Here is a 26,773-nt window from a genome sequence, read left to right on the forward strand (position 1 = left end):
GACTTAGTGTAGCTCAAAGCAGTGGAAATGAAGTAGGCACCAAGAGCAACTACCAGTTGGAAGAAGCAATTTGCTGCGCTGTGGTGTACTTTCTGTTTGCACAGAAGCGTGCTGCTCTGTTTTCAAGTGAGGTGCCTGTGACACCCTGGGTACTGCCTTGCAGCCTCCTCTTGGAGCTTCAAGTCGTGGAACTTGGACTGTGAGACAGACTGTGAGTTGTAGGCTGCTTTAGCAGATTTTGGTAACCTGAAGTTTGAGGAAGTGGATTCTTATCATGGATTTTGTTCAAATTAATATATGAGGGACAGAAGTTACCTTAATACTTATGGCAGACAAAATGTTCTAATTGCCAAAGCACTGTTGTGCATCATCTTATCTAATTCTCTGTTACAAAGTATGTAGTAGGGGCCACAATTACAACTAAAAAATGATTTATGAAAAATTTTCCTAGAGATGCGATATTTTTGGCATCATGCCTGTTTTGAAACCTAGTCATTTGACTGGTTCATTTATTAATAACAGTGTTTGTCTCTCAAAGGCTGAATTGTTTAAAAAGAAATATTCAGTGATATTTATAATAGCTATGCATTAGCATATACATAAATAATTTGGCAGGTATTTTTTTGGATAGACAAAATTGATTCATTTTATGAGACTGCCTCAGTTAACATTTTTATATGTAGTTATGTTTTTAACATAAATGATCTGCACTTTAGTAGTTACTTCTTCTGAGTGAACGTTCAAATCTGAGAGCAGGTTGGACCATCTCTCTTTATTTTTTTATATCAGTGTGTAACAGAAATGCCTTTTTTTCTCCCCACAAAAACTCAAGCTAACTGTTATTTAAGGTGAGACACAGGTATACATCAATTGACCTACAATGAGGCAAAATTAGTAATGGGAAGTACTAATCAGATTTTCAGATGTTAATGATGCCCAAGGGCTATTTCTAGACTGATTTCATTGTTTCATAGAATATTAGAACCATAGAATGTCGTAGGTTGGAAGGGACCTTAGAGATCACCTACCCCACCCTGCCTGTCATGGGCAGGGTTGCCCTTAACTAGACCAGGTTGCTCAAGGCCTCATCCAATCTGGCCTTGAACAGCTCCAGGGAGGGGCATCTGCAATCTCTCTGGGCAATCCATTACAGAGTCTTTCCACCCTCATACTGAAGAATTTCTTCCTAAGAACCAATCTAAACCTCTTCTCCTTCAATTTAAATCCATTTCCCCTTGTCCTGTCACTGGACACTCTTGTAAAAAGCCCCTCTTCAGCCTTCCTGTAGGTTCCCTTCAGGTACTGGAAGGCAGTTATAAGGTACCCTCCGGAGTCTTCTCTTCCCCAGGCTGAACAATCCCAGCTCCCTCAGCCTGTCCTCATAGCAGAGGTGCTCCAGCCCCTGGATCATCTTTGTGGCCGTTTTTTCTGAATGAAAAAAAAAAAAGTTAATCTATTTTATATTTTGAAATATATTAAATAAATTAAATAGTTGTATATGATTCCCTGGGAGTTGAGTGGAGGGTAAGTCAGGTATCTGTTTTTTAAGAAACTGGATGCATGACATAGACCTAGTTGTGCATTGTAAGCTTTGCTTCAGGAATAGTTCAGTGCAGAATGCTAGGTAAGATCTTTATTTCATTTGCTGCTGAAGCTGAATGTTGTATGATCAGGGAGACAGAGGATTATGGATAAAAAAGGGACAGTAAATGGTCTGAGGTAATTGAGTGATCCCAAGATAGTTTCATGCTAGCTGTATCTCAAACTGAAAAGGTTCCTGAGTGGAGTTTCAGAATTTAAAATTTCAAAAGCCAAAGCTTTCACTGAAAGTCTCTCAGTCCCTCACTTTTAAGACACTTGTCTTGAGTCTTGAAACTTGTTTTGCAGGTCATAGATGTGATATAAATGTGGGAAGGCACTGAAGGCCAAGTCTGGAAAAGAACTTATGTCAATTTCCTAAATCTTACAGAAGCTGGGCTGCAAAATATCTTAACAGAGCTTGTCTTTAAGCACTATTATAAAAATGACATATGGAAATAAATGAAAAGGAAAAAAGTACGTGTTTAGTGCAGAGTTTAGATAATATAGAATTAATGCATGGTATTAATTCTGCTGAGAGATATATGTAATTAATGATCTGCATGGTTAATATGCATTTTCAGAATAAAAATTCATAACATAGGTAAAATTAACACATGGAGATCAATGGGTTGTCCTAGCATGTGTATTACCTAGCTTGTTTTCGTTAGCTTTCTAACTGTAACCTTTTTTTAATGAGTTTTTAAATGCAGTTTCACTGTGGATAATAGGTATGGCAGTGCAAGTATTCAGAAAGCCTGGAGGCTAAAAACAATGTAATATCATGTAACCCTTTCTTTTTGTCATGACGGGTTTTCTTTATTACACTTCTGTTGGCACTTTTTTCTGCCTAGTGCACATAAATCAGGAAACAGGTATCAGACTGCGTGTGTAAATATCACTAGCTATTCAAACGGTTGAAATTGCTTTTTGATGTTCCATTGTTTTAATAAATTGCTGTTTTTAAATACTGAGCACATATCTTTTGCAGCCTTCACAAAATGTTTTGTTTTTTTTTCCTTTCTGTGTTTCAGCTGTCACTTAGATGTTGATATGTAAAGCAAAATGGCAAAAATCAACACCCAGCACTCCTACTCTGGTATGCACAGGCTGTCTGTCAGACCTATTGATGAAGATATTGAAAGAATTGAAAATGGATATATCAGGTAATATATTCCTTTTATCGCAGTCAAGAGGACAGGTCACTGCATACTTGGTGTCACTCCTCTAGCTCTGCATTATGGGAGAGTTATCGCATGGTACTGTTGATCCAGAGCACTTAACCGATTTCACAATGTGTATCCACAGTACGGAAGAGACAGAAAATGGAGGTCGTTGTGGCTTGCACTTTTGGAACCAGAATCTATATTACCTCAGGAATAAAGCCCATTTTTAAATCAGTGGGAATGACGCCAGCTCATTAAGGACAAACCCCTTTTCAAGGCCCCATGCAGATAGCAGGGTTTGTGCTTCCCACAGAGTCTGTGGGATCTGGAGAAAAAGGCATCACCCCAGTCCCATGCAATGAAGATCCTCAGGAAGTTTTTTTTTGGTTTTTTTTGGGTTTTTTTGGTGTTTTTTTTTTTAATAGCCTCTGCAAATTGCCCAGTTCCTGCAACAGGGAACAGTTTTAAAGATATATATTTAGTTATAAAGATATATATTTAGTTATAAAGAGATATTTTGCTAAATGTTACGATAATTTTGGATTTCATGCCCCTAGCGTCTAGTATGGATGGGATCCCTGTCCTGTTTGAGTTGGTCCCCATTTTTTCTTTCTACTTCACTTACATGATACCTTGTGTCATGTAGGTGCACCCACGGTGGTGAAAATGGAGCTGCTTTTCTTCTACGCAGTGTGGCTTGCTTGACTTATACTACCCCACGGTCTCCTGAGGGAGATTTGCAAGTCTCTTTGTCTCCATTTACAGTGATATCTCAGAAAGAGGGAAAACACAGATCAAAATGAGCCTCTTCCTTTCCTTTATTAAACATCCTTTCTGTAGAGGATATCAGTGATTGGCAACTCACGGAATGGAATTACTGGCAGGGATGTCAGAGTGTGGTTATAAAGGTTTAAATGTAGAATTAAATCACTGCAATCATCTGCTGTTTCAGAGGCAATGACTTGCTTATGACAAAGGGACTGAAATATGAATTGCACGTTATCGTGATGATGATGGTTTTAAAGAGGCATTTATTTAAAAAAGTTTGCTGTTAGCAGCATTAATTACAGGAGTTTCTAGATGAGTAGAAAGATACGATCTTACTCTGTAGAAGAGATCTCATATTTAAGGTTTTTGGATTGCTGAAGTGATTGCTCTCGAGTAATTCAGATACACATTTTTAAAATTGAGAATTGTTTTAAAATATGTCTCTACCAAGAGATAGATCCCATCCAAAATTTTAGCTTTTTGCCTTGTAGTAAAGTGTACAGTTGTAGACATTGGGAAAAAAAGCAGGTTTTCTAGAGTAGCAACATTTCTCCTTTGCCTTGCTCCAACTCCTGTTGGCTATAGTTCAGCTCGCAATTAAACACATTACTTAGTTCTCATCAAAGTCAGTGGGTGTTAAATTTATGCTTAATGCTAAGGAGGTGCTTAAGTGCTTTTCTGTTGTGGAATGAGATATTATCATGGGAAAGCGTTCACTGCAAATTAACAAAAAGCTGCTGGTGATCTTTAAACTGTCATTCTCAGCTGTGCTGGAGTAGGTGATTCATGTGCCCGTATTCTTACAGCACTATAAAGTTGGTCCAAAAATTGGCAGAATGAAACATAACAAATGAGTCTCCATTTTTAAAATCCAGCCTCTGTATAGAAACAGCTCAAATAGGACAGGCAGCACATTAGCTTACAGACTCAGGTTGGCTAGCTAAAAGTTGGAAGCAGATTTCTGCTCTGCCTTCCAGACCTGGATTTCGGTGTCTCTGTGTGAGTAGGTGTCATCACATGTTCCTGCTGCCATCAGCGGACGTGTAGTCAGTACTGATCGCTGGTGGAACTGCTCATCTCACCCTGTAGCTGAGTAGCTCTTTGGGCTTGTTTGGATGTGTTGGTTGTGAGAGGTGTTTAGTTGCTTAAATTAGGCATCTGAAGCTATCTGAGGTAGAGTTTCTGAAGCATTTAGCTGGGGCTAGTAGACATGCAGTGAGACCTGTCTGCTCTGGAGAGGTCAGATAAATTATTGAAGTTTTCCAGATGGTACTAGGCTGCTTAATTAAGGCAACTGAGTCAAGGCCTAAGATGGCAATTGGCTATAATGGGAACTTTTGACATTCAGCTTTTATTAGAAACCCTAGTTTAGTTCGCTGCCAAATCCTGCCCTTAAATTCTGGCTCATAAGCGTTACTTCAGAGGGCTTCAGCAATTCCTGTTTAACTGTTCAGAACTTCAAAACAATGTCTACTAAATGAAAATCCTGGGTTATTTGCACGCATCTTCAGTGAAAATGGACTTCTAGGATTTACTTGTGCACATTGGGAGCCAAATTAAATCAAGGCAAGGGACAGGTACAGAGCAGGTGCTGATGTAAATATCCTTCCCAGAGTTTGCTTCACTAGATACCTCAAAAGCATGGCAATCAATTGGCCTTTAGAGACCTGAAGAGGTCTGGAGCCGAAGCCTCAGTGTCAGTGAGTTCTCTCTAAAATACAGTGACAGCGCTGCCCCTGCAGAAATAAAATATTTTTCAGCATAAGCCAAGGAGGCTTTCAGGCCATGCAGCACCCTTGGATAGTAATGACAGGGGTTACTCTTTTGCTGCAGATGCCAAACGAGCTTATGGAGTGCAGGTGGGAATGAGTCTGTCTTTGTAAAATAAAAACTATGGCACGTGCACTGTAGGTGTTACATCAGAAGCCTCATCTGTAACAGTCTCTCTGAATCAATATAAACCCAGCTGACAACTAAGGCCTCTTTTGTTATCAGAACAGGGTTGAGGAAAGTCAGGAATTAGTGTATGAGTTTTATAATAGGGATTTATAATAATGGAAGAAAAAGTAAATTTTAGATTTACTTTCTGATTTGCATTCGTGTGAATTCAAGTGGACTATGTTTGTGTAATATCAGGCAGGTACTTTCTTAAGAGTTGCCTGGTAGAATCTTTTGTGTATTGTTTTCTGGTCCTGTTGCAGATACACATAAGCTGTATTTGTAAACGTGAAACGTAGGCACTTTAGTACTGTTTCCACAAAATGATTTTGATATTCCTGAGTTATCTAACGTTATAGATATAACTTTTTTGGGTTGATTTTATTTACAAATTGTTATATATAGTTACAACACAAACCTAGTTGCAGAAGTTCTTGATGCACATATAGAGTAATCAGAAAATTGCTATTTAAAAATAGTCAAGCCACCAAAATAAAAATACAGATCTCAACTTTTCCGTAGTCGAGTCCATAATGCACCCAATTTGATTCCAGCAGTTGAGTCTCAGAGTTTTGCCTTTTTTTCACTACAGAATACATTTTTTCAGTGAATATGTCTGACCTCTTATTGGTAAGAATCTGACCAGGGAGTAATTTAAGTAATTTGAAATTTTAAATTGGTTTTATGGGACTCTGGATCAGATTGGAGGATGTTTGAGTCAGGTCACATTAAGCATGCCATTTTCTTTGACCTAGATTAAAACATTTCTTCACCATACTTCTGGCACCAAAAGCTGTACCCTGGGTAGAAAACATGGGGGTTTAGAGGGTGCCGTTAAGTGCTCTGTAGCTACTGCTAGCGACAGGACAGATGGTTGGTCAAATCCTCAGTTGTGGATGCACAAAATACAATGAGCCTGTGTAGAGCCAGTGGAGCACAGCTTTGCACACTGCTGAGGGGTATGGGGGTGACAATCGTGCAGACGAAGCACTTATCAGATGATGTGCTTAAAGAGTTTCACTCTGGGCTGGTGAGTGGAGCGAGCAGGGCAAATGTTGCTTGTGGTACCTGATCTAGCTTGGTTAGAGCTCACTCAGCTATCTCCGCACGATTCTTCATTGCCTGCCTAGGTATTTGCTCAAAATAAAGCTGAGCTCTTCATTCTTAGCCTTTTTTTTTATTATTATTGTCAGCAGATGCCCAAGCGCAGCATTGTCAGTAATAAAGGAGACTGAGACTAAAACGTCCACAAAAAAGTACTAAAAAGGATAGTTAACAGCACATTTTGGGTAGCAGTTTCCAGCTCCTGCTTGGCTCCTGTTCTCATTGATAAACCAGCAGTTATGTCAAAGTAGAGCATCACATGGTGTTTGTTGTTTTTCAGTATGCTTATAGAGGCTAATAAAATTGAAATAGATTTCCCTCTGAGAAAACAGAAAAAGTCCGATTGGCCTGATTTCCTTGGCCTGACCTCTGTGTAGGATTTTCTTAATCTGATAAATAACGTACTCTGATAATATTTTTTCTTTTTTACTTGGAAAGATGCCTGAAGTGTTTAAATCCATGTTTATTTTGTTTTATATGTTATTCATTGCTTCATTTTGTGACCCCTATATTTAATTACTTATGTTTATAGCAAATAGAACACCTTATTTTACAGTCGCTAAAAGCAGCTGAGTTACTGCAAGTTAGTGAAATACTCGTTATCTTAATGAGTCACTGAGAGAACACAAACCTGTAATCCATCCAAATGTGAACAAAAAAAGGTACAGGGTTAAGCCTCCATGAGAGGCTATCCGCTTCTGCAAATACAATAGTTTTTTTCACAGCTGAGTTATAACACTTTAAAATTATTTTCTAAGAACTCCCACTATCTTCTTTTGAGAATGTAGTTTCAGGACTCAATAATAGTGATAACTGGTAAGAACAGAAGTAGCGATACTAGAATTTATTGCTAAGATCACACAAAATGTGCATTTTTCTGTAGAAAGGAGTAAAGGACTTAAAAACAGCTCTAGCAGAGCAATCTAAAAGACTGACTAGTCCCATATCCTTTCTCCAACAGGTCTGTAGGCAAATGATCCCGGGGAAAAAAAATCAAGCCAGCTGCAAGTATCTGGAACATACTTTGGCCTAATACTCTAGCAGCATCCAGCTCAGGAGACTTTTTGTGCTGAATGTGGGCTTTGTGTGTCCAGTAATCCGTAATGGATTTCTGTTTTGTCAGTTTGTTCGCTCTCCACTAGAAGCCTTGTTAACTTTGGCAAATAACAATATTCTCAGCACTCAACACATAAACTAGGTTATAAAAGTTTTTCAATGCTCAGCAGTGCCTACTCGTGTCTTCTTACTAGAAGAGAAGAAGAAAACAACAAGTTGAGAATTCCAGGACTGTCTGGACCTACAGTTTTTTTTGCATGGTCCTTCGTATAGAAATAATAAGTTTTAATTCTCTTGTTCGTTGGTTTCCCAGCTGTGAGCACATACAAAACTGAGCTGTTTATTATCCTTTTGTGGGCATTCAAAATGGGTTTCCAATTCTTATGAAGATATTGTGAGTATCGTTGCAGTCAGTGTATTCCTGGCAGTACAGATTAACAGACTCAAAGGAGAGCTCTTGTTTGCATTACAAAGCAGGAAAAAAGTGATCCTTAATGGATGTATCAAAGTTTTCTAAAAGCAAATACTAAGAAATGAAAAGCACTGAGAAAACCTTAGCAGTCTTATAAAAAAGATCCAGAGTGAGCCCTGGTAAAGCCCAGGTTCCAGCACAGTCAATTTCAAAACTCCATTACTGAACGATGAGGCTAAAATTTCATCATTTTTTCTCAAATGCTAATAATTTCCGTGCTAATTAAGTAGCTTTACAATTACAGGAACTCCATCAGCAGCCACTGCAGGTAGCTTAATGTTATAATCATGACGTGCAGGAACGCAGCAGGGCTGTTACAGGGTTTTCCATGTGTGGCCGTAGCCTGAGGCACCTCATCTCACTGCTGCCAGTGCAGACCTGAAGACGTGCAGCCCCTTTTGCCGTGCAGTTGGTGAAGTTGCAGTTACAATGCGAGCAGCATTTTCCCTTTCGGTCCAAGCAGGAGTGAACATGGGCAGAGAATTGTTTGCTCCGAGTTGTAAATAGGGACCGCGCTGGTCAGAATTCCAGAGTCTTAAACCCAAACAATGTCAAGGAGAACAAAACTGAAAAAAGTCACTTTAAACCCTGCTGCGGGTGGGCTCTATGTTGAAGGAAAGCTGCTGATGCCTTACAGGAGGTGTTAAGAGTAGAAAATGTGCTTCCCACAGTCATGCACCTGCAGACTGGAGTAGTACTGACAGTAGTAGTAAGGAATCAGCCTCTGAGCTTGCTAGAACAGATGATAGAGCCTCTACTGACTTCATTTCATGTTGAATGGCTACAGAAAAGTAGAAGTATAACCTTACATCTATGTTTATCAAATGGATGTCTTATTACTAGGAAGAGGACAATTTGTGGCATTGGGGGGGAAGTCTGCTGGAGGCTGTATGGACTTCTTCAAAGAATATTTGTTCTTGCAGAACCCATTCACTGTGTGAGGATGCGTCTTCAGAACTGCAGAGAGTCATTTCCATGGAGGGAAGACACGTACCTGAAGCCCAGACAGGCACGTTCACAGGCAGGGGAGCAATGGCAAGGTAACATGGGAACTAATACCATTTTTTCCAGTATTATTTTTAACTTGTTGACAGAGGCTCATCAGAGTTTGGAGGCAAAGTAAGGAGAGCTAGCACTTTCCAAAGAAAATTGATTGAGTCCAGCTGAAGAAAGTCTTCAAAAAGTAACAGAAGCTGCCTTTGATCTTGATTCTGAACTCATCGCTTATTCATTGCTGAATTCATTCAACTTTAGAAGTCTAGAGATGCCAGATAAGCTCACACAAATTAGTCTGAATAGAAAAAAGTAAACTATTTTTCCATGGTCAGATCTGAAAATATGTTGAACGCTGAGGAAATGGATGAAGTGAATCCAGACTGTAAAGTAAGTGGCTGATAAGTGAGGCAATGTTTGTTTCCTGTCAAATGAGACATAATATTGTTCGCTTGTTGGTAGATGACTCTGGCAAGTGAGGAGACAGGGGCTCTTGTGTTGGGAGAACACGACTTTAAATTTTTAGAATCAGGTTATATTTATAACGAATTGAGCCTTAGCAAAATTCAAGTCAACCATTCGCTTAAGTCATTTACTTTAAGACTTAAGGAACTTAAACATGAACCTGAAATGGAGCTTTAAAATCTTTTTGTGTCTGCTTTAAGTATTTTCAACTGATAGTACAGAGCTTCATATATCGTTGTTACACACAATACACAGTTTAAGCATGGTGTATTTCAAAGAGAAAAAAGTGTAAAATTAGAGCAATTGCAAGAGTATTGTTTATGCTTCAGCCTTTTGGATGGTGTATTTCCTTATTTGGTTGTCAGATAGTGACACCACCGTGTGTAGTTTACAATGTCTTCAAGAAGGTTTTAGGTGGAGAACATTTATAGTTGTCTGTTTTGTGTAAACATAAAGCACAGGCATATATAAACTCATACTGAGAACTTCCTTGTTAATCTTTGATTATATTGTTCTTTACCCTTTTTCAGGATAGTTTGAATTACACGTGCCTAGGTACACTTATGTTCTGAATGTACAAGGAAGCCTGTGATGAAAATATGAATACTTAGCATTTTAAATATTATGGTAACATAACATGCCTCTTGAATGCAAATTCTCAGGTACCTAAGTCAACAGCATTTGATGGACTTCACTAAGTGTCTTACTTTGAGATGTAAAGGACAAACACCTGAAGATAATATACCATGGCAGAAGTCAGAAAATCGTGTTTCTTTGTTCAAATACAGATGCTCTCAATCTTATCTGTTTGATCTTTAACTATCAGGTCTCATAAAAATGTTTTATTTTCTAATGTAAGTAAGAACATGCACATTAGCAATTTTCTATACCAGTCTTTATGTGAAAGCTGAGTTCTGCTCAGGCAAAGAGAAAAAAATTGTAGTTTAGTTTTTTGCAGACTTTTTTAATATATTGAGGAATCTATTAAGTAATCTCGAACTTTTATGTGCAGCGTTTTCATTCTTGGTAGGCTTTGAAATTTCTTAACTGGTGGCAATTGCAGATGATTTAAATAGTGCTGTCTTGGTATAGCACTAAAGAACTGGAAATATATTTTTCTGATTTCTCGTACATGGTATTATTCCTGCCTTTTCTGTCCTTTATTTCAGGGTAAGAATACCTGGGCGAGATCTATGAGACTCTGTAGTTAAGCCCTTAAGAACTTCGATCAGGAGGCAGATGTACTTTAGCATAAGATTTAAATTGTTCATATCGACCTCTTTGTAGATTCTGAGCATAAGTAATACTAGCTAATGCAGAGAGAATATAAAGAGCTTTCCTTGAGTAGCCCAAGGTCTCTGTAAGAAGTTAAGCATTGTCCAGGATTTCATTCTGCTGTTTTTAAGGCCAAATTTGGGAAACCCAAACTGACACCACTTTTGCCCAAACTAGACTGCTGATAGGAAATTATACAGTATTGTGTGGGCAAGAAACAGAATCACTTTTGCAGAATTCAGTCTCCCTTATTTTCAGTTTTTCAGAAACATGTTTCCTTTTGAGCTTTGATAGAAAACATTGTGAGGATTTGAATGTGAATTAGCGGGTAGAGAAAACGATACATAATGATACGGGGATAAATCCATTACATTGTCATGATTTTTTGCTTATCTCATTTCAGTGCTCTGCTAGAAATTTAGGATGAGGAAATAGCGCGTCCTGTGCAGTAGGCAGGTTTATATGTGATAGGCAATTAATATGTCTGCAGACAGATCATTCAAAATCACATGGAAAATAACTGAATTTTTTCTCGTTCCTTATTTCACATTCCATCCTCTCTCACCAGCTACTCAGCTTTTGTTTCCACTGTATGTCCCAGCCCTTGAGCATGTGATCCTGTGAGTATTTAGTACATCCTAATTTTGTCAGTCCAGGATTCCCCCATTATTACATAATACCAGAAGTTTGTCAGAAGTCCAGTGCCCTGCCCCAGCCACTTGGTTGGCCCCTAGCTGGCAAGAATATTCGTCTGTTGCTCCTGGAGCGCTGGTGCAGAGCAACAGGAACCGCTGTGCGAGATACTGCTCTGATCCACTGCGAAAGGTGATGCATGAGATGGTGAGAAGCAACCGAGTTCACACAGTGAATCCCTCAATTTTAATTTCATGGCAGGTGGAGAAGTGGGGAATAATGCTCCTGGGCTGCTCATTGTGAGGATGATTTAACCCATCTGATGTGCTTGTCAGGTTCAGTCAATGTTGTGTGTCTGTTCCATGCAGGTTATCACGGTTTGTCATATCTGTGAGGTCATGGGCCGCAAGACATTTGCACCACGAAGACCAAAGGCCCGATTCTTTCCTGGAACGTATCCACGGACCGGAGCTCGTGGAGGTGTCCACTAGGCAAAGTAGCATCCGCTCCTTTCTGGGTATCCGTGAGCGGCCTGGGGGAGTCAACAGGTAAGAAGATGTGTTTATACTTTAAATGGAGATGACTGAGGTTATGGTATTTTCTTGGTGATTAGGATGTAAGTTTTATTTTAAGAAGATGCTAAGGAGCTTAGCATGGGAGATGAACAGAGTATCTAATGCTGCCCAGGAATCTTTTGTAACTGAAGCATTATGTCTTTCAGCGGACTTTCTCCTTCCTCCTCAAATGCAGTGTGGCAAAGATCTTGAAGTAAAGGATTTTGATCACGCTGCTTCAGTCAGAATGGTTCCTCAGAACAGGAATTTTATCATAAGCTACCTGTGCAACTTGATGTTGCTAAACTCCTCTCTACTGAGGACGAATGAGGTCTCTGCTGCAAGAATCTAGGATGTTGCTGGTGGTGGCTTCTCAGGACATTAATGTTATGGATGTTATTCGTGAGTGTTAGGAGACTCCAAACAAGAAGTTATGGAAAATTTGTCACTGCTTTGTTACACTTACTCAGGAGTTCAGCTGCTGACGTTATAGAAGGCTTCTGATGCAGAAATCAGAAATCTTCTGGCTGCTTAACTTATTAGCACGTACTCAATCTTTGATATGAGATGCATGTTCAGTCTTGCCTTAAAATTTTTCGAATAAAACAACAGAGACTTACAAGAGAAACCTTTGTATGTTTACAGTCTTTTGGCTTGATGAATTATTATTCCTTCATAAAGAAATGATGCAATGTTTTTAATTTAACTCAAGCTAGAAGAGAAAAATGAAGTTCCAAGGCCTAAGTTGACCTTCTGTTTGGCTTTGAAGCATAGATTCTCATATGTTTTTGCATAGTTAAAGATGGTAGGGAGGCAAGTAAGAAGCTGATTTGTTTCAAAATCTCAGCTAATAATTCAGATTAAAGCAAGAACCTTAGAAGGGCTGTGCATGATACAGGTCACCTTGATTTATTGGGGTCCAGCACAACCTTATTATCTTCACTTGATCTACTCCCCATAAATTCAACTCAAGAGGATATTTTGATGAACTAGCCAGAGGGTGGTCTGATTTTTCAGACATCTAGATCAGTAGCAACTGCAGATTCAGAGTAATCAGAGAGGGCAATATTGATCGTGGGCCAACAAATCTCTATGTAAGGCTATTAGAAGGGGTGAGTCTGGGAGTATCCATCCTTGGTTTCTCAGTTTTACAGAGTTTCCACATGACAGTAACTCCTGGTTGTTCTCCCATGAAGGCTTAATTCCGCAGCAATAGTGGTTTTGCTTGTTACTTATCCACAAGCCTTGACACTGCATCTGTGAAGAAGACTTGAACGGATTGAAGAAACCTTGAAATAGAAGCCAAATGAGTACAGGGCTAAAAATAGCGAGATGCATGTTGTCATGCACTAATATGCCTGAGAACAAGCTTCAGACATCATATGTGGTCACAAATGTATGTGCCGAGCACATGTTAAAAAAAAACGGGTGCCTTGAAATAGTTATGCAAAGGGGCTTATCGCTGCGGTCAAAGTTGACCTCCCTAATCTTATCAGTGCACATGTGAGAACCTAGTTAGTCAGTCCGTCGTGTCGGTGAACACGTGTATGAAATAACAGCTGCCTTTGCACTCTTTAATGTGTTTTATTTAACTTGTTGCAGTCACTGGCCCTTGGCCAGGTTTAATGTCAACTATAGCAACAACACCAATGAAGAGTAAGTACTGATAACTTCCAAACACCTTTCTACTATTAGCTCCTCTCTTTTTCCCTTTCCAGACTAGTAACATTTGTAGTATTATCTTTCCCTCAGCCTGTCCTAAGAATGTAGTTTAATAATAAAGAAAGATTAGTTTTCTTAGTATGAAAAGCATCCTTCATGTTCCCTGTTACCTTCCTTTGTCTGAAGTTACCCTGACCTCTCAAGAAGTGGATGTAAACATTAATCCCTACCTCCTCTAGTTCAACTGGCTGATTTTACTGCATTGCCAACTGATTTACTAATTCTCCAGTTTTTAAGTGAGATTGATGTATTAATTTTCCTCTCTTAACATACTAGTCCCTTTTTTCAAGTGTTCCAAAAATTTCAAGTTGTCAAATCAGAAGTGAATACTGATCAGGGTACCAAGAAAACACTTGTGTGCACTCTAAATGAAAACTAGCTATCTTTTTAAAATGGTTTCAGTTCAGCAGATATTGTTGGCGTAGATGTAGAGGGAATGACAGACAACATAATAATACTTGAATTGCAACAGAAACTCTGAGAGAAGCCATGCTTTGGAGTCTATTTTATGTATTTAACAAGATACTTCATGATGTTACACCGAAAAGGAATCTCTTGAAAAGATGAAGAGCTCCTCTAATTTAAAATGACCCAATACCCACGTTTATTGCATGTCTTAGACCATGGCTGTCTGAGGGCATATCTGCTCTGTAGCATCCAGCAGCAGATCTGTTCTCATGCATGATGATAGGTAATGTTTTTCTCCAAATAATTCCATCAAGGGCTAACTCAAACTGTACATTTCACATAAAGCTGCAAAGCCTTTGCGCCTCTTGAACAAGAGGTCTTCCTGCTCCTGAAGCAACTTTTTGGTTTGGCTTGCATAAATTTTATTAAAAATGAAAAATCAATGTGCAGTGAACAGTGACAGAAATGTGCAGAATTTATTTAGCCTGGTATAAAAAGCACCACGATCCTAGAGCCTAGCCTGCTAGTCAGGGCCCAAAGGACTGATTAGGCTGGAAATACTGCTTTCTTTCTCTGGTTCTGACAATGACTCATGTACCTTGGGCAAAACTTTCATCCTTCCAATGTTGCCTTATTTTTAAATGAAGACAACACCTGCCTGTCTACCTGCCTGACAGTCTGAAACATACTTGATTTGCAAAGTACTTGACAGATGAGAAATGCAAATATTTGACTCATTCAAAGAGTAAGACAGTGTTTTTATAGGGGCTGATGAAGACACGTTTTTCTAAGTCTGAAGCTACACACTCCTTTTAACGTGCTGGAAACACAGAATGGATGCCACCACGTTGCTGTGAAAGAGGACAGACACAAATGACTGTTTTAGTAGCTACTGGATTCCAGTTTACTCAGTAGCACAGATAAAGAAAAGCAAGGTGCAGGTATTTCTGAAGTTTTGGGGGTTTCATCATGTTAAAGACCTAGGAGTGTCTGCCATTGCAGAGCTGCAGGTGATGCTTTCAAGTCTTTGATTACGGCCAGCCGTTGCCTCTGAATGGCTTCCCCTGCCAGAGCACAGGCTAGTGGGAGCATGGTAAGCTGGGAGTTACCACGATAAGAGAGATAAGCAGAGTCCACAGAAGTGGAAGGATCTCACTTGCAAGAGGTAACCTGTCATTGACAGGTGAGTTTGTAGGACATCTCAGGCCAGGGAAAAAGAAGTCGTGGCCTTAGGTGCAGTGTGAAATAATGTGGTGGGGTTTTCTCTTTTTTAAAATACAAAACGTAGGAGGAAGTTGGAATTGTCAAAATACTCACTTTGAAGTTCACCACTTTTTTTTTGACTGGTTCTCTTGCTCAATCGGATTTTCCCTGCATAACAATATCCACAAATGTAGAGTGGCCCTGCCCTTTGAAAATTGTGTTTGCTTGTACTTCTTCATTTCTGGTAAGAATGCCAGACTTGTGAAGTATTGCAGAGCTAATGTTAATGCTAACAACAGCAACTGTGAATTGGCCTTTAGAACAGGTACCATACATAATAATGCACAATGAAATACTGGAATTTTTTTAAATAGGAAGGAGTTCTGGGGGCACATTTGAAAAAAAAAACCACATGAATTCCAGGGGGGTCACTATCAGAAAAAAGTACTGCAGCAGCAGTTGCCACTGCTCTGTAGAAATCAGCCTGGATAAATGAAAAACCGTTTCTTTGAGTTGAGATGCATGTATAAAAAGAAGATTAGTCAACGTAAAGGTTTTTTCTCCTCCAGTTATGCTCCCTCACAGCATGTAATTTAAAGGTTTCAGTGGTGTTGGTCAGCTCGATGGGTGTTTCTTTGGACATGGAGGAGTGTAGGACCTCAGCATTTTTAAGCAAATTAGTGTGGGCTTTTCTGAATTACACTGTGGTGCTGCATCACTGTGGAAATGTCTAAGGGTAAGAATTGAAAAAGGTGAAAACTACTACTAGACTTCATTTATCTTAAAATTGGTGTCTGTTGTCTTCTCCCTTGGAGTGCTTCTTTCTCCCTGTGACGAGGAAATTCGTAGCCAGAACAGCCATTCCCACCATAGACTTTTTCTGGTCTGAGCAATACGAGCAGATGCAAATCACAAGTGAGCTCGCTAAACTTATAACCCATTGGTTCAGTTTCTGTAAGCAGCATTATTTTCAACTTCTGTTGCGTATTCTGTCTTTGCTGTGGGACGTTGCTGTCACTGAACTAATTTGTCCTTTATTAAGAGCGGTGCAAGGGGAGAATCAGTCCCGGTCGTAGCAGTTCAGTGGAGAGCACATAGATCCCATGGGAGCAGGAGTCCATGGCTTTCATCCAAACCAGACCTTGTGTGTGGGGAGTTACATTTATATGTGCATTATCCACATGCACTGTAGTGTCAGAAACATTTAGGCCTTTCTGTCTAACCAGTGGGGATGCTCCCTGCTTCAAGGAATGAAGAAATTTCAAACACAAAAGAGGGATTGCTCAGATGACGGATTTTCTGCTTGTGCAAATGGGCACTGTTCTTCAGCTTACATGATTCTTGACCGATGCACATAGGAAATTTAGCTCTAAGATTAAGTATTGACAGAACATTAGGAAAGATGTTAACTTTCTGCAGTTTTGAAGAGGATGTGTGGGCCTATCTGCATAAGTTAACGTAGCTCAGGACTTCTGTTCAGACAAACCTAAGAATGGGGGAAGTCAGATCCACCTTTATATCTGGCCTATCACATTCTAATTAGCTAAAGGCTGTATGTATTTGCATAGTATGAAAATCCATATCTGGAATTACATCTTGAAGCTTGTGTCTGTGCTGGATACTGTGGAATGGTAGGATATAATTATGTTAAGATCCCATATTTTACATCGTTGCATGAAAAACAACTAATAAAGTTGGGGACAATCATGTTGTCATTGTCTAAGCAAAATTCCCATTGATTTTAGCAAGGGTGGAACTTCCTGCTTAATGCTCAGCCTTTGAATGCTGTGGCATTATACATAATAATGCACAATGAAATATTGGATTTTTTTTAAATAGGAAGGAGTTTTGGGGGCACATTTGAAAAAAAAAAATTAATTCCAGGGGGGTCACTATCAGAGAGCAACTTGGGCATGACTCCCTTGACCATACATAGACACCTGCATCTGAACTGGGCAACCCATTCATCCTTTACAGTTGATGGAAAGAAAAAAATGCTTTTAGGGCATGAATCTTCTTGTAGATATGGACTATGAAATATGGACTATCATAGACACAGTGGATCTTTACTGCAGAGATCTAAAATAGGTTGGCTTAATCATACTAACTATTTAAAATTACTACTATGTAGTTAAATGAGACATGCCTCCTTTCTCTAAATCTACTTCTTTTGTTCAGTCATTGATTGGGATTCTTTTCCAAGGTAATTGTTGAAGCCAGAGGTAATTAATTAATTATAGCTATGTTGGTTTCAAAGAACTGTGAGAGGAAATTCAGCCTCATTTCATTTAATTACCTTTAAAGTTTCAGACAGTCACTGTGAGGTTTTGGTTATGCAGTGTGTTGACACTTTGTTAAGCCATTTCAAGTTCTGTTATCATTTGATAGATTTCCTTTTAAATGCCTGAGTTCTAAAGAATCAAACAAACTGGAAGAACTTAATTAAAATCAGCCTGGTACGCTGATGTCTGAAAACATCAAGAAAGCGTGGGTGACTAATGCACAGAATCAGCCAGCTGGTTACCTGACGTGATAGTGTGGTGGTGTCAGTCTGAGAGGCCGTGGCCTGGAAACCATTTTTCCCAGTTGGATCCCTGTCCTGCCCTGTCTGGAGTCTAGACTAATTTCCTGTACCTTAACGTCCACTCTCTCCCTTAACTGCTAGAATACTGGTAATATTGCTAAGCCTTACATTGTGTTGTACAGTAAAAAGGAAGAGAAGAAGGAGGTTAAAGAGGAAAAGAAAGAGGAAAAGAAGGAAGAAAAGAAAGAGGAAAAGAAAGATGACAAAAAGGATGACAAAAAAGATGATAAAAAAAAAGAAGAGTAAGTATAAAGAATGAACGTGTGCTTGTAACACACCTCCTACACTACAGAGCATGGTGTGCCATTTCATCGTAACGCGTCCTCAACAGTTCCTGTTCTGTAGGCACAGAACATTAGCCTGTCAGATCTTCTGTGTGTTTTCCCCTTTGGAAAGGTGCAACTGCTCAACAAAATTGTTACCTCTTTAAGACATGTATTAAGAACTGTCACAAACAGACAGCTTCCTAGGTCACTTTGATTTTTGTTGAAGATCACTTTTTTACTATGAGGGCATTTTAGGACAGCAGTGTGCTTTGCAGATCTGCACAGGCATTTCATTGTGCTAAAATATCCATAATGATTCGGAGCGGGTGAACCAGAAAGTCTTGGACACAGAGCAAAAATCTTACATATAGAAAATTGCAGATTTACCAATAGGTTCAGTTGTTACACTGACTAGCATATTTAATTACTTAATATGGTGCAGCTCATTACTAGTGATCACTAAAGTTTGTTTTTGCTGATTAGGAGATTTATTTCTGCAACGAAATGAAATCATTTGAATGCTTTTGACAGAAATGGATCCCACTCTTGTTTTGTTCTCCCAAAGCTGACCCAAACATAGTACAATTTAGTATTGGCAGCCATTAAGAATAACAGAGATAGCAGATTGAAAGAGAATGGACTTCCCAGCTTTGTATGTATGGAAGTTTATATGTAGGTATATGACAGCATGTGCTATGGAGAAATCGGACCATGTAGTTTGGAATTGCTTCCAGATGGAATCTGCTTGTTCTCAAGACTTTTGACTTTCTTAATCAAGTGTTGTCTGATTAGAAAGCCTTTGTTTGAAGGATTCATTTTTGGCTTCAATTACAGTGTAGTGAGAGCTGGGCTTTGCAGTAGCCAAAAGCTTTTTAGAACGTTTCAGCAAATAAAATAAATGTGTTAACATCTAGAAGGTAGTGTGCTCTTGTCACATAAAGACTGTATTTCACGGTCACCAGTTTTGAGGTGCTGACTGGTTTTTTAGAGGAAATGGCTCAAAAGCTGTTGTGGAGATGGAAAAGTAAATACTTTTTACATTAAAGCTGCCTCCTTCACTAACATGTTCATCTGGATATTCAGCTGCCAGCAGGGATAAGAGAATCATAGAATCATAGAATGGTTAAGGTTGGAATGGACCTTGAAGTTCATCTAGTTCCAACCTCCCTCCTGTGGGCAGGGACATATAATGTCATATAATGTCGGGAATACACACAAATCATAGAATCATAGAATTGTTTAGGTTGGAAAAGACCTTTCAGATCATAAAGTCCAACCATTAACCTAGTGATGCCAGACCCACCATGAGATGTGTGCCAGTAGGCCTGGCCTCTTGTGTGACTGACTTCTGCTCTCTTCCTGTCTGGTGTTTGGAAAGGCCAGGTTATGTAGGGTGGTGCCTGGGATCATTACAAAATCAATGGTAAAATGAAACGTCTCACTTAACTTCCTGTAAGCCCCCTTAGGAGATGTCTTGAGCTCTTCATTTAATCTATGGAAGGCTTTATCCAGGGCTGGCAACTTCTTGGGGCTCTGAAGACCAACTTATTATGAAATAAATTATCATTACATTTTAATATGTTTACATTCTTGGACATTAAGAAGAGTCAGACAAACACATATCCAGGTATTGCCTGGTCCCATATTCCTCACACTATTATACAGTTCAGAGACTGTGCTATCACATGTTACTGTTGGAATAGCTTCTGTGGCTGTGGACCTCACAATGCACTAATATGTGTTTCCTCTGATTGCGTACAACGTGCTTAACTGCGGTCTATTATGTATTCTTGTGGTGGGGAAGGGCACTTCTGAGCATACTCTACATGTGCCATTAGCCATGCTGTTCCAGAAATCTTCTTTAAATTCCAGACCTGTTCGCTTCATTTATCATCTCTTAATTGTTGTGAGGCCTAGGGAGCCAGGACTGTGAATGTGTGAAATTTGCTCTTACACAATAATACAGCATCATTTGGTTCTAGTCACACACTATATACGGGTATGCACACACAGAGTTTTACTTGTTTAAACATGTATTTGAATACATCTGTGTTTTACTTGTTTAAATGTGTGCTTATAGAGTCATTTCCATAACAAGATTTTTCAAAAGCATCAAAAGTAATCTGCAAAGGGAGGCTTCTTCTCTAGCAATGGCCTTCTAGCTGAAGTGAAAATAAGAAACATTTAATTTTATTTTTATTTTTTGCACTGGGGATGCAGTAAGGCTGTGGTTTTCACTCTGGACAATGTGAATGTCTGTGTTTTTCTTTCTGCTCTTACTTTTTCCAAAGTTGAGTCAACCAAATAAATAGAGCACATTGGGTGGGATGAAGCTAGTATTTGGTATCTCATCTGGAGCTACCTGCATGGATGCTCTCTCTTCTTAGGCAGCTGTGAGTTCATCATGAGATAAGCAGCCTCCAGAAGAGGGAGATCCAGCAGGCCACTTCATCACATTTCCAGTGTAAATCTGCACATTTTACTTTCCAGGAAGAAAAAAGAGATCTTTGTGATAGATCCTTCAAGCAATCTTTACTACAACTGGCTGACTATAATTGCAGCACCCGTGTTCTACAACTGGTGTATGCTAGTGTGCAGGTACGGATTTAAGTGAATAATAATTTAGGCTTGACATTTAGTGTCAGATTGTTTCCTCTGTAAATCATCCTTTTATCTCCTCGTGGTATTTTTTGGGTGGCTTGCCTAGAAGGTTTACAGTTTGTATACCCTCAGGGACGTGCGATATATATACCGTTGGGAATAAATGACCAACGTTTCTTTTTACCTTTCTGTCCAAAGCTAGTTTGGTTTTAACTTGCAATGGGCTTCCCCGTGAACGCTGGCTATGGCCTTTGCGTGCCACCTGCTGGCTACCTGCGGGGATGTGCCTTGGCCACTGCAGGCTTAGTAATAACCCCTGCTAGAGGTAGGTCTCCTCGTCACGGAGGAGGGAACAGAAGGGGGGGCTTTGGGCAGTGTTGGGTCGTCTGAAATTAATACCGTGCATCTGTAGATGCTTACAGGGAGAAGGGTTTTACTGGAGAATTCATTTTCCCTTGTAAAAGGTGGAAATGGGTTTGAGTCAAACTGATGGAGCGCTGTGGAAACAGTTCACGAAGGCTGTGTCAGATGGCAAGGAGAGATGAGGATGGCTTGCCACTCCGAAACAAATCTTGTATTTGGGAATGATCTTGGTGGATATACGTAACCTATGAAATCGGATGTGTATTTAATTGTAGGGATATGTGTATTCCTCCATAACTGCGCTTGTGTGGTATATATGTGTTTGAGTTTTGCTCATGGCCTGAACACCTTTGAATTCTGAAAGATCCTAGTGTCTGCTTAGGTGTAGCTCTACTGTACAGATGTCTGGGTATAGAGATATGCCCTTACTTTATCAGTGCCAGTGATGTGTACCAGCGTGCTGCTAGGACATGCATTGCAAGTACTCTGCTTAGCCAGTTGGTGCGATTTTAATTTTCATTTTTTTTAATGTCTTTTGTTTCTTTAGAGCCTGCTTTGATGAGCTACAAATTGACCATATTAGTTTGTGGCTATTCTTGGATTACACCTCAGATGTCATCTATGTTCTTGATACCTTTGTCAGATTCCGGACAGGTGAGTCTTTCTGGGCTTTTACAGTGTTTTCAGATGCAGCATGTATAAAGGCTGGAAACAGACTTTCCCCTGTGGGGTCTGACCAGTGTAGTATCCTCCCTCCAGCAGAACCCAACAGTGGAGGCTTCGCGAAGGGGAAGCGTCTGAGTGGATTGGTTTTAAGGCTGGACATCCCAACATCTGCACCTCACTCATGTCTAAATTCAGTTCTTAATAGATGTACTGAGCACTGACTGAATAGACACTGTAAGAGTCTGGGGGCTAAGGCGCTTTGCATGTCACAGTCACTCTGTGCATTATATATTGCCTGTGCTCATCAGAGTGGGCGAGAAAACAACTGCACCCTGCCAGAGCTGCTTTCTTAGCCAAGCTGTGCATCCTCCTCCTCAGAAGTGATTATTTTGCTGGTCAAGCGCAAGACCCAGCACCCATCTCAGCCCCTTGTCCGCAGTCTCCGTTTGGAGCAGGCACTGTTGCCCCTGTGCCACCAACTATATTTCCTGCAGCCTCTCTAACATCCTGGGTGGGTCTCCCACTGCCATCTAGTCCAACTCCCCGGCAGTGAGCAGGGACATCTTTAACCAGATCAGGTTGCTCAGAGCCCCATCAAGCCTGACCTTGAATTCAGGAATGGGGCCTCCACCACCTCTCTGGGCAGCCTGTTCCAATATTTCACCACCCCCATAGTAAAGAACTTCTTCCTAATGGCTAATCTAAATCTACCCTGCTCTACTTGAAAACCATTGCCCCTCATCCTGTCACTGCACACCCTTGTAAATAGTCCTTCCCCAGCTTTCCTGTAGCCCCTTCAGGTACTGGAAGACCGCTATAGGGTCTTCCTGGAGCCTTCTCCAGGCTGAAAAAAAAAGTCTGCAGGTACCCAAAGAGTGATACACATGTATGTATGAGGCAACATATATACGTGTGAGCATATGAGGTACAGATACGCACACATTCTGGAAATACAGCCAATCTGTACAGGGCACAGAGAAGTGCAGACTGGTTTTCTTCAGCAGATGTTTCTCTGTAGATTCTTATGGGATTAGCAAAATGTGATAATCCCTGATACACAGGGTTCTCTGAGAACTCTTAGTCACATGCAGTTTGTGTCTTCTCATAATTTTTAAAAATCTAACACTTTCCAAAGTCTTGAATGAAGAAATACCAGGGTGCAAAACTCTGCTTAGTACCTCTCTCAGTAGAAACACAAAAACAGTGAAAATCATTTTCCTCAAATGAAAAGGAAAACCCTGTCAGCTTTAACATTGGACACAAGAGGAGAAGCATGGCTTGGGATGGGGAGTGGAACTGGATTTCTTTATCTCAAGGTTATATGCATTATTCCAAAAAGCTTTCCAACAATCCATTTTACCTACTTACTCGTGGTATTTATTTAAAAATATTCCACTCCGATTTTATTGCTTAATACTTGCTCAGCTTTAATTATGACTCATGCCAATGATTCGTAAACAATGAGACATTTGAGTCTTCCCTTTCTTTTTGCAAAGATACCTAAAAGAAAAAGATATGTCTGTCCCAGAATAGAGCAGAAAACTGCAGGGGGAACTGTGGTAATAATAGAGTCATTGCTCATTATCATTATATATCAGCTTTGAAACTTAGCCGAAATACTTAAATTTGCAATTAAATATTTTCATTAAATGAACTCATAGCGTATCACTGTCTGTATGCATAACAGTACAAATGTCAACATTCTCAGGTATCTGAAGTCAGTCAGTCCTGTTGATATTATTTTTATTCTAACAAGTAAAATTTTTTTTTTTATTCCTTGAAGGCTTCCTTGAACAAGGCTTGCTAGTTCAGGAAGAAAAGAAATTACGAGACCATTATACAAAAACTGTGCAGTTCAAACTGGATGTGCTGTCTCTTCTGCCAACAGACCTGGCATATTTGAAGTTCGGTTTGAACTACCCTGAGCTGCGATTTAACCGCTTGCTGAGGATTTCTCGCCTCTTTGAGTTTTTTGACCGTACTGAAACCAGGACAAATTATCCAAACATGTTTCGTATTGGAAATCTTGTCTTATACATTCTTATCATCATCCACTGGAACGCATGCATATACTTTGCAATTTCAAAGGTCATCGGATTTGGAACCGACTCGTGGGTCTACCCCAACGTGTCCATCCCAGAGTACGCGCGCCTCTCTAGAAAGTACATTTACAGCCTGTACTGGTCAACGCTCACGCTGACAACCATTGGAGAAACACCTCCCCCGGTGAAAGATGAAGAGTATCTCTTTGTGGTCATTGACTTCCTGGTGGGCGTGCTGATCTTCGCTACCATTGTCGGTAACGTTGGCTCCATGATTTCCAACATGAACGCTTCCAGGGCAGAATTCCAGGCCAAGGTGGATTCCATTAAGCAGTACATGCATTTCCGAAAAGTGACGAAGGATTTGGAAGCCAGGGTTATTAAGTGGTTCGATTACCTCTGGACCAACAAGAAAACGGTGGACGAGAAGGAAGTTCTCAAAAACCTGCCCGACAAGTTGAAGGCCGAAATTGCCATCAACGTCCATTTGGATACCCTGAAGAAAGTGCGTATATTCCAGGATTGTGAAGCTGGGCTTCTCATTGAGCTGGTGCTGAAACTGAAGCCTACGGTCTTCAGTCCCGGGGACTACATCTGCAAAAAGGGAGATATCGGGAGAGAAATGTACATTATTAAAGAGGGAAAACTGGCTGTGGTAGCAGACGATGGCATAACCCAATTTGTAGTCCTAAGCGATGGCAGCTATTTCGGTGAAATCAGCATCCTAAACATTAAAGGTAGCAAATCTGGCAACAGGAGGACAGCCAACATAAGGAGTATTGGTTATTCTGATTTGTTCTGCTTGTCTAAAGATGATTTAATGGAAGCCCTCACAGAATATCCAGAAGCCAAAAAGGCTCTGGAAGAGAAAGGGCGACAAATTCTGATGAAAGACAATTTAATAGATGAGGAAGCAGCAAAAGCAGGAGCTGACCCAAAAGACTTGGAAGAAAAAATAGAAAGACTTGAAACAGCTCTGGACACACTGCAGACTAGGTTTGCAAGGCTCTTGGCAGAGTACACCTCAGCTCAACAAAAGGTGAAGCAGAGACTTGCCAGAGTAGAAACCCGAGTGAAAAAATACGGTAGTGGCACCTTATCAGTGGAAGAAGCAGAGGCTGAAAAACCAGAGGAGAAAAAACAGTAATAGAATATTTGTATTTCCTCACTTATTGGAGAAGCTTGAAGCATGTGAAAGCCATAAATGTATGTAAATATGTGTGCGCATACATAGACACGGTTATTTTTATATAAATTCAAGAGAATGGTTTTTAGCATTTTTAACCGAAACAGTATTTTCTTTTAAATAGACCATTATCACCTTCTTAGGGGGAGATTTGGTCTGGCACTTGGGTACTTTTTTGTACTGGGAATGGGTTTCTTACAAGTCACGCGTAGAATGTCTCTTGCATATGTGGTGCATCTAGGTCTTGACACACTCTCTCTTCCCACGCACATCACGTTCAGAAGATGTACGTAAAAGATTGGGAGTTCTTTTTTCATGGCTTAAAAAATATTTATAAGGCATGTGCTCTACCTTGCTACCTTAGTAGCTGATTATACGCATGGGCGCACATCCGGGCTTCTCAAAAATCTTTCACCTTTATTAATGCAGCGTCTGCGCAAACAGTTGGATTGCCGCTGAGCAGCAGCATTTTCCTGCCCTGTGTGTACGCGATAGGTGCTTTAGTCTGATTCTTTCTAACGCGCTGCACTCTGCGCCAGGGACTCTGCGGACAGAGCAGCAGTGCTCAGCACTGGTGAGGCCGCACCTTGAGTATCGTGTTCAGTTCTGGGCACCTCAGTATAGGAGAGATATCGAGGTGTTGGAGCGAGTGCAGAGGAGGGCAATAAAGCTGGTGAGGGGCCTGGAGAACAGCCCTGATGAGGAGCGATTGAGGGAGCTGGATCTGTTCAGTTTGACAAAGAGGAGGCTGAGGGGGGATCTCATCATGCTCTACAATTACTTGAAAGGACATTGTAGAGAGGTTGGTGCTGGTCTCTTCTCACAGGTAATTAGGGACAGAACCAGGGGGAATGGTTGCAAGTTGCAACAGGGCAGGTTTAGGCTGGACATTGGGAAGAAATTCTTCACAGAAAGAGTGGTCAGACACTGGAACAGACTGCCTAGGGAGGTGGTTGAGTCGTCATCCCTGGATGTGTTCAAGTGTCACTTAGATGTGGTGTTGGGTGATACGGTTTAGGGGTGAACTTGTAGTGTAGGGTCAAGGGTTGGACTCGATGATCCCAAGGGTCTTTTCCAACCTGAATTGTTCTATGATTCTACGATTCATGTAGTTTCGGGCATGGGCTGCGACAGCTTTTGCTGCTCTGGGACTGCTTTGCTTAGAGATAAGGTGGGAGATTTTCCCCCCCTTTTTATTTTTTTCAGCCCAGCACCATCCCCACTGGTAAAACCTTCACTTGGAAGGGAAAACTGACTGGTGGAAAGCATCTGCTGCAACGTGGCTTCGCTAAACCTGGAAAGAAAGAAGAGGTCCCAGGCATGTGCAGATCCTCTGCGTAGGGTCTGGAGTGAATTCCCTCTCAGCAGGTGGGCAGTCCCAGCGGGAGGCTGCTGAGAAACCACTTGGGGCTGACAGGACAGGCTGTTTCTGCCTGCCAGACAACTTTCTCCTACAGCAGGGTTTCTCTGAGGCAGGGAGAACAAGCCCTGTGTCGCAGTCATTCCTGCCACTAGGTCCTGTGTTTTCTTCCTCTCATTTAAGAATACCTGCTCCACCTCCCTTCACTACTTCTATCTAGAGTAGTTGTCACACTCCCTATTTCCATTAGCTATGGAGAGCGAACAGTGCATTTTGCTCAGGTCCTGCTGACCAGAGCCTGGCTCTGCTGGTTGCTTTTGTCCTCGCAGCAGAACGCTCATCTCTGCCAACGCCTGGCCCTGAGGTGACT

At 40.5% G+C, this 26,773-nt stretch overlaps 1 protein-coding gene across 2 annotated transcripts; it reads left to right on the forward strand.

Annotated features, from left to right (window-relative positions):
* Positions 1-2,612: 2,612 nt before the first annotated feature.
* CNGA3 (cyclic nucleotide gated channel alpha 3) lies at positions 2,613-25,327 on the forward strand. Of its 2 annotated transcripts, XM_009865575.1 has the most exons (8): positions 2,613-2,744; positions 9,006-9,122; positions 11,817-11,996; positions 13,605-13,658; positions 18,042-18,161; positions 20,676-20,783; positions 21,697-21,803; positions 23,599-25,327. In XM_009865575.1, the coding sequence occupies exons 1-8, from the start codon at positions 2,644-2,646 to the stop codon at positions 25,002-25,004; spliced, it is 2,193 nt and encodes a 730-aa protein (XP_009863877.1). In that variant the 5' UTR covers positions 2,613-2,643; the 3' UTR covers positions 25,005-25,327. The 2 variants fall into 2 exon arrangements, with proteins under 2 accessions (XP_009863877.1, XP_009863885.1); XM_009865583.1 differs by lacking the exons at positions 13,605-13,658; positions 18,042-18,161 and having other exon boundaries at positions 2,644-2,744; positions 23,599-25,004.
* Positions 25,328-26,773: the final 1,446 nt, after the last annotated feature.

The sequence above is a fragment of the Apaloderma vittatum genome, unplaced genomic scaffold (assembly GCF_000703405.1).
Source record: "Apaloderma vittatum isolate BGI_N311 unplaced genomic scaffold, ASM70340v1 scaffold8230, whole genome shotgun sequence".
NCBI classification, from domain to species: Eukaryota; Metazoa; Chordata; class Aves; order Trogoniformes; family Trogonidae; genus Apaloderma; species Apaloderma vittatum.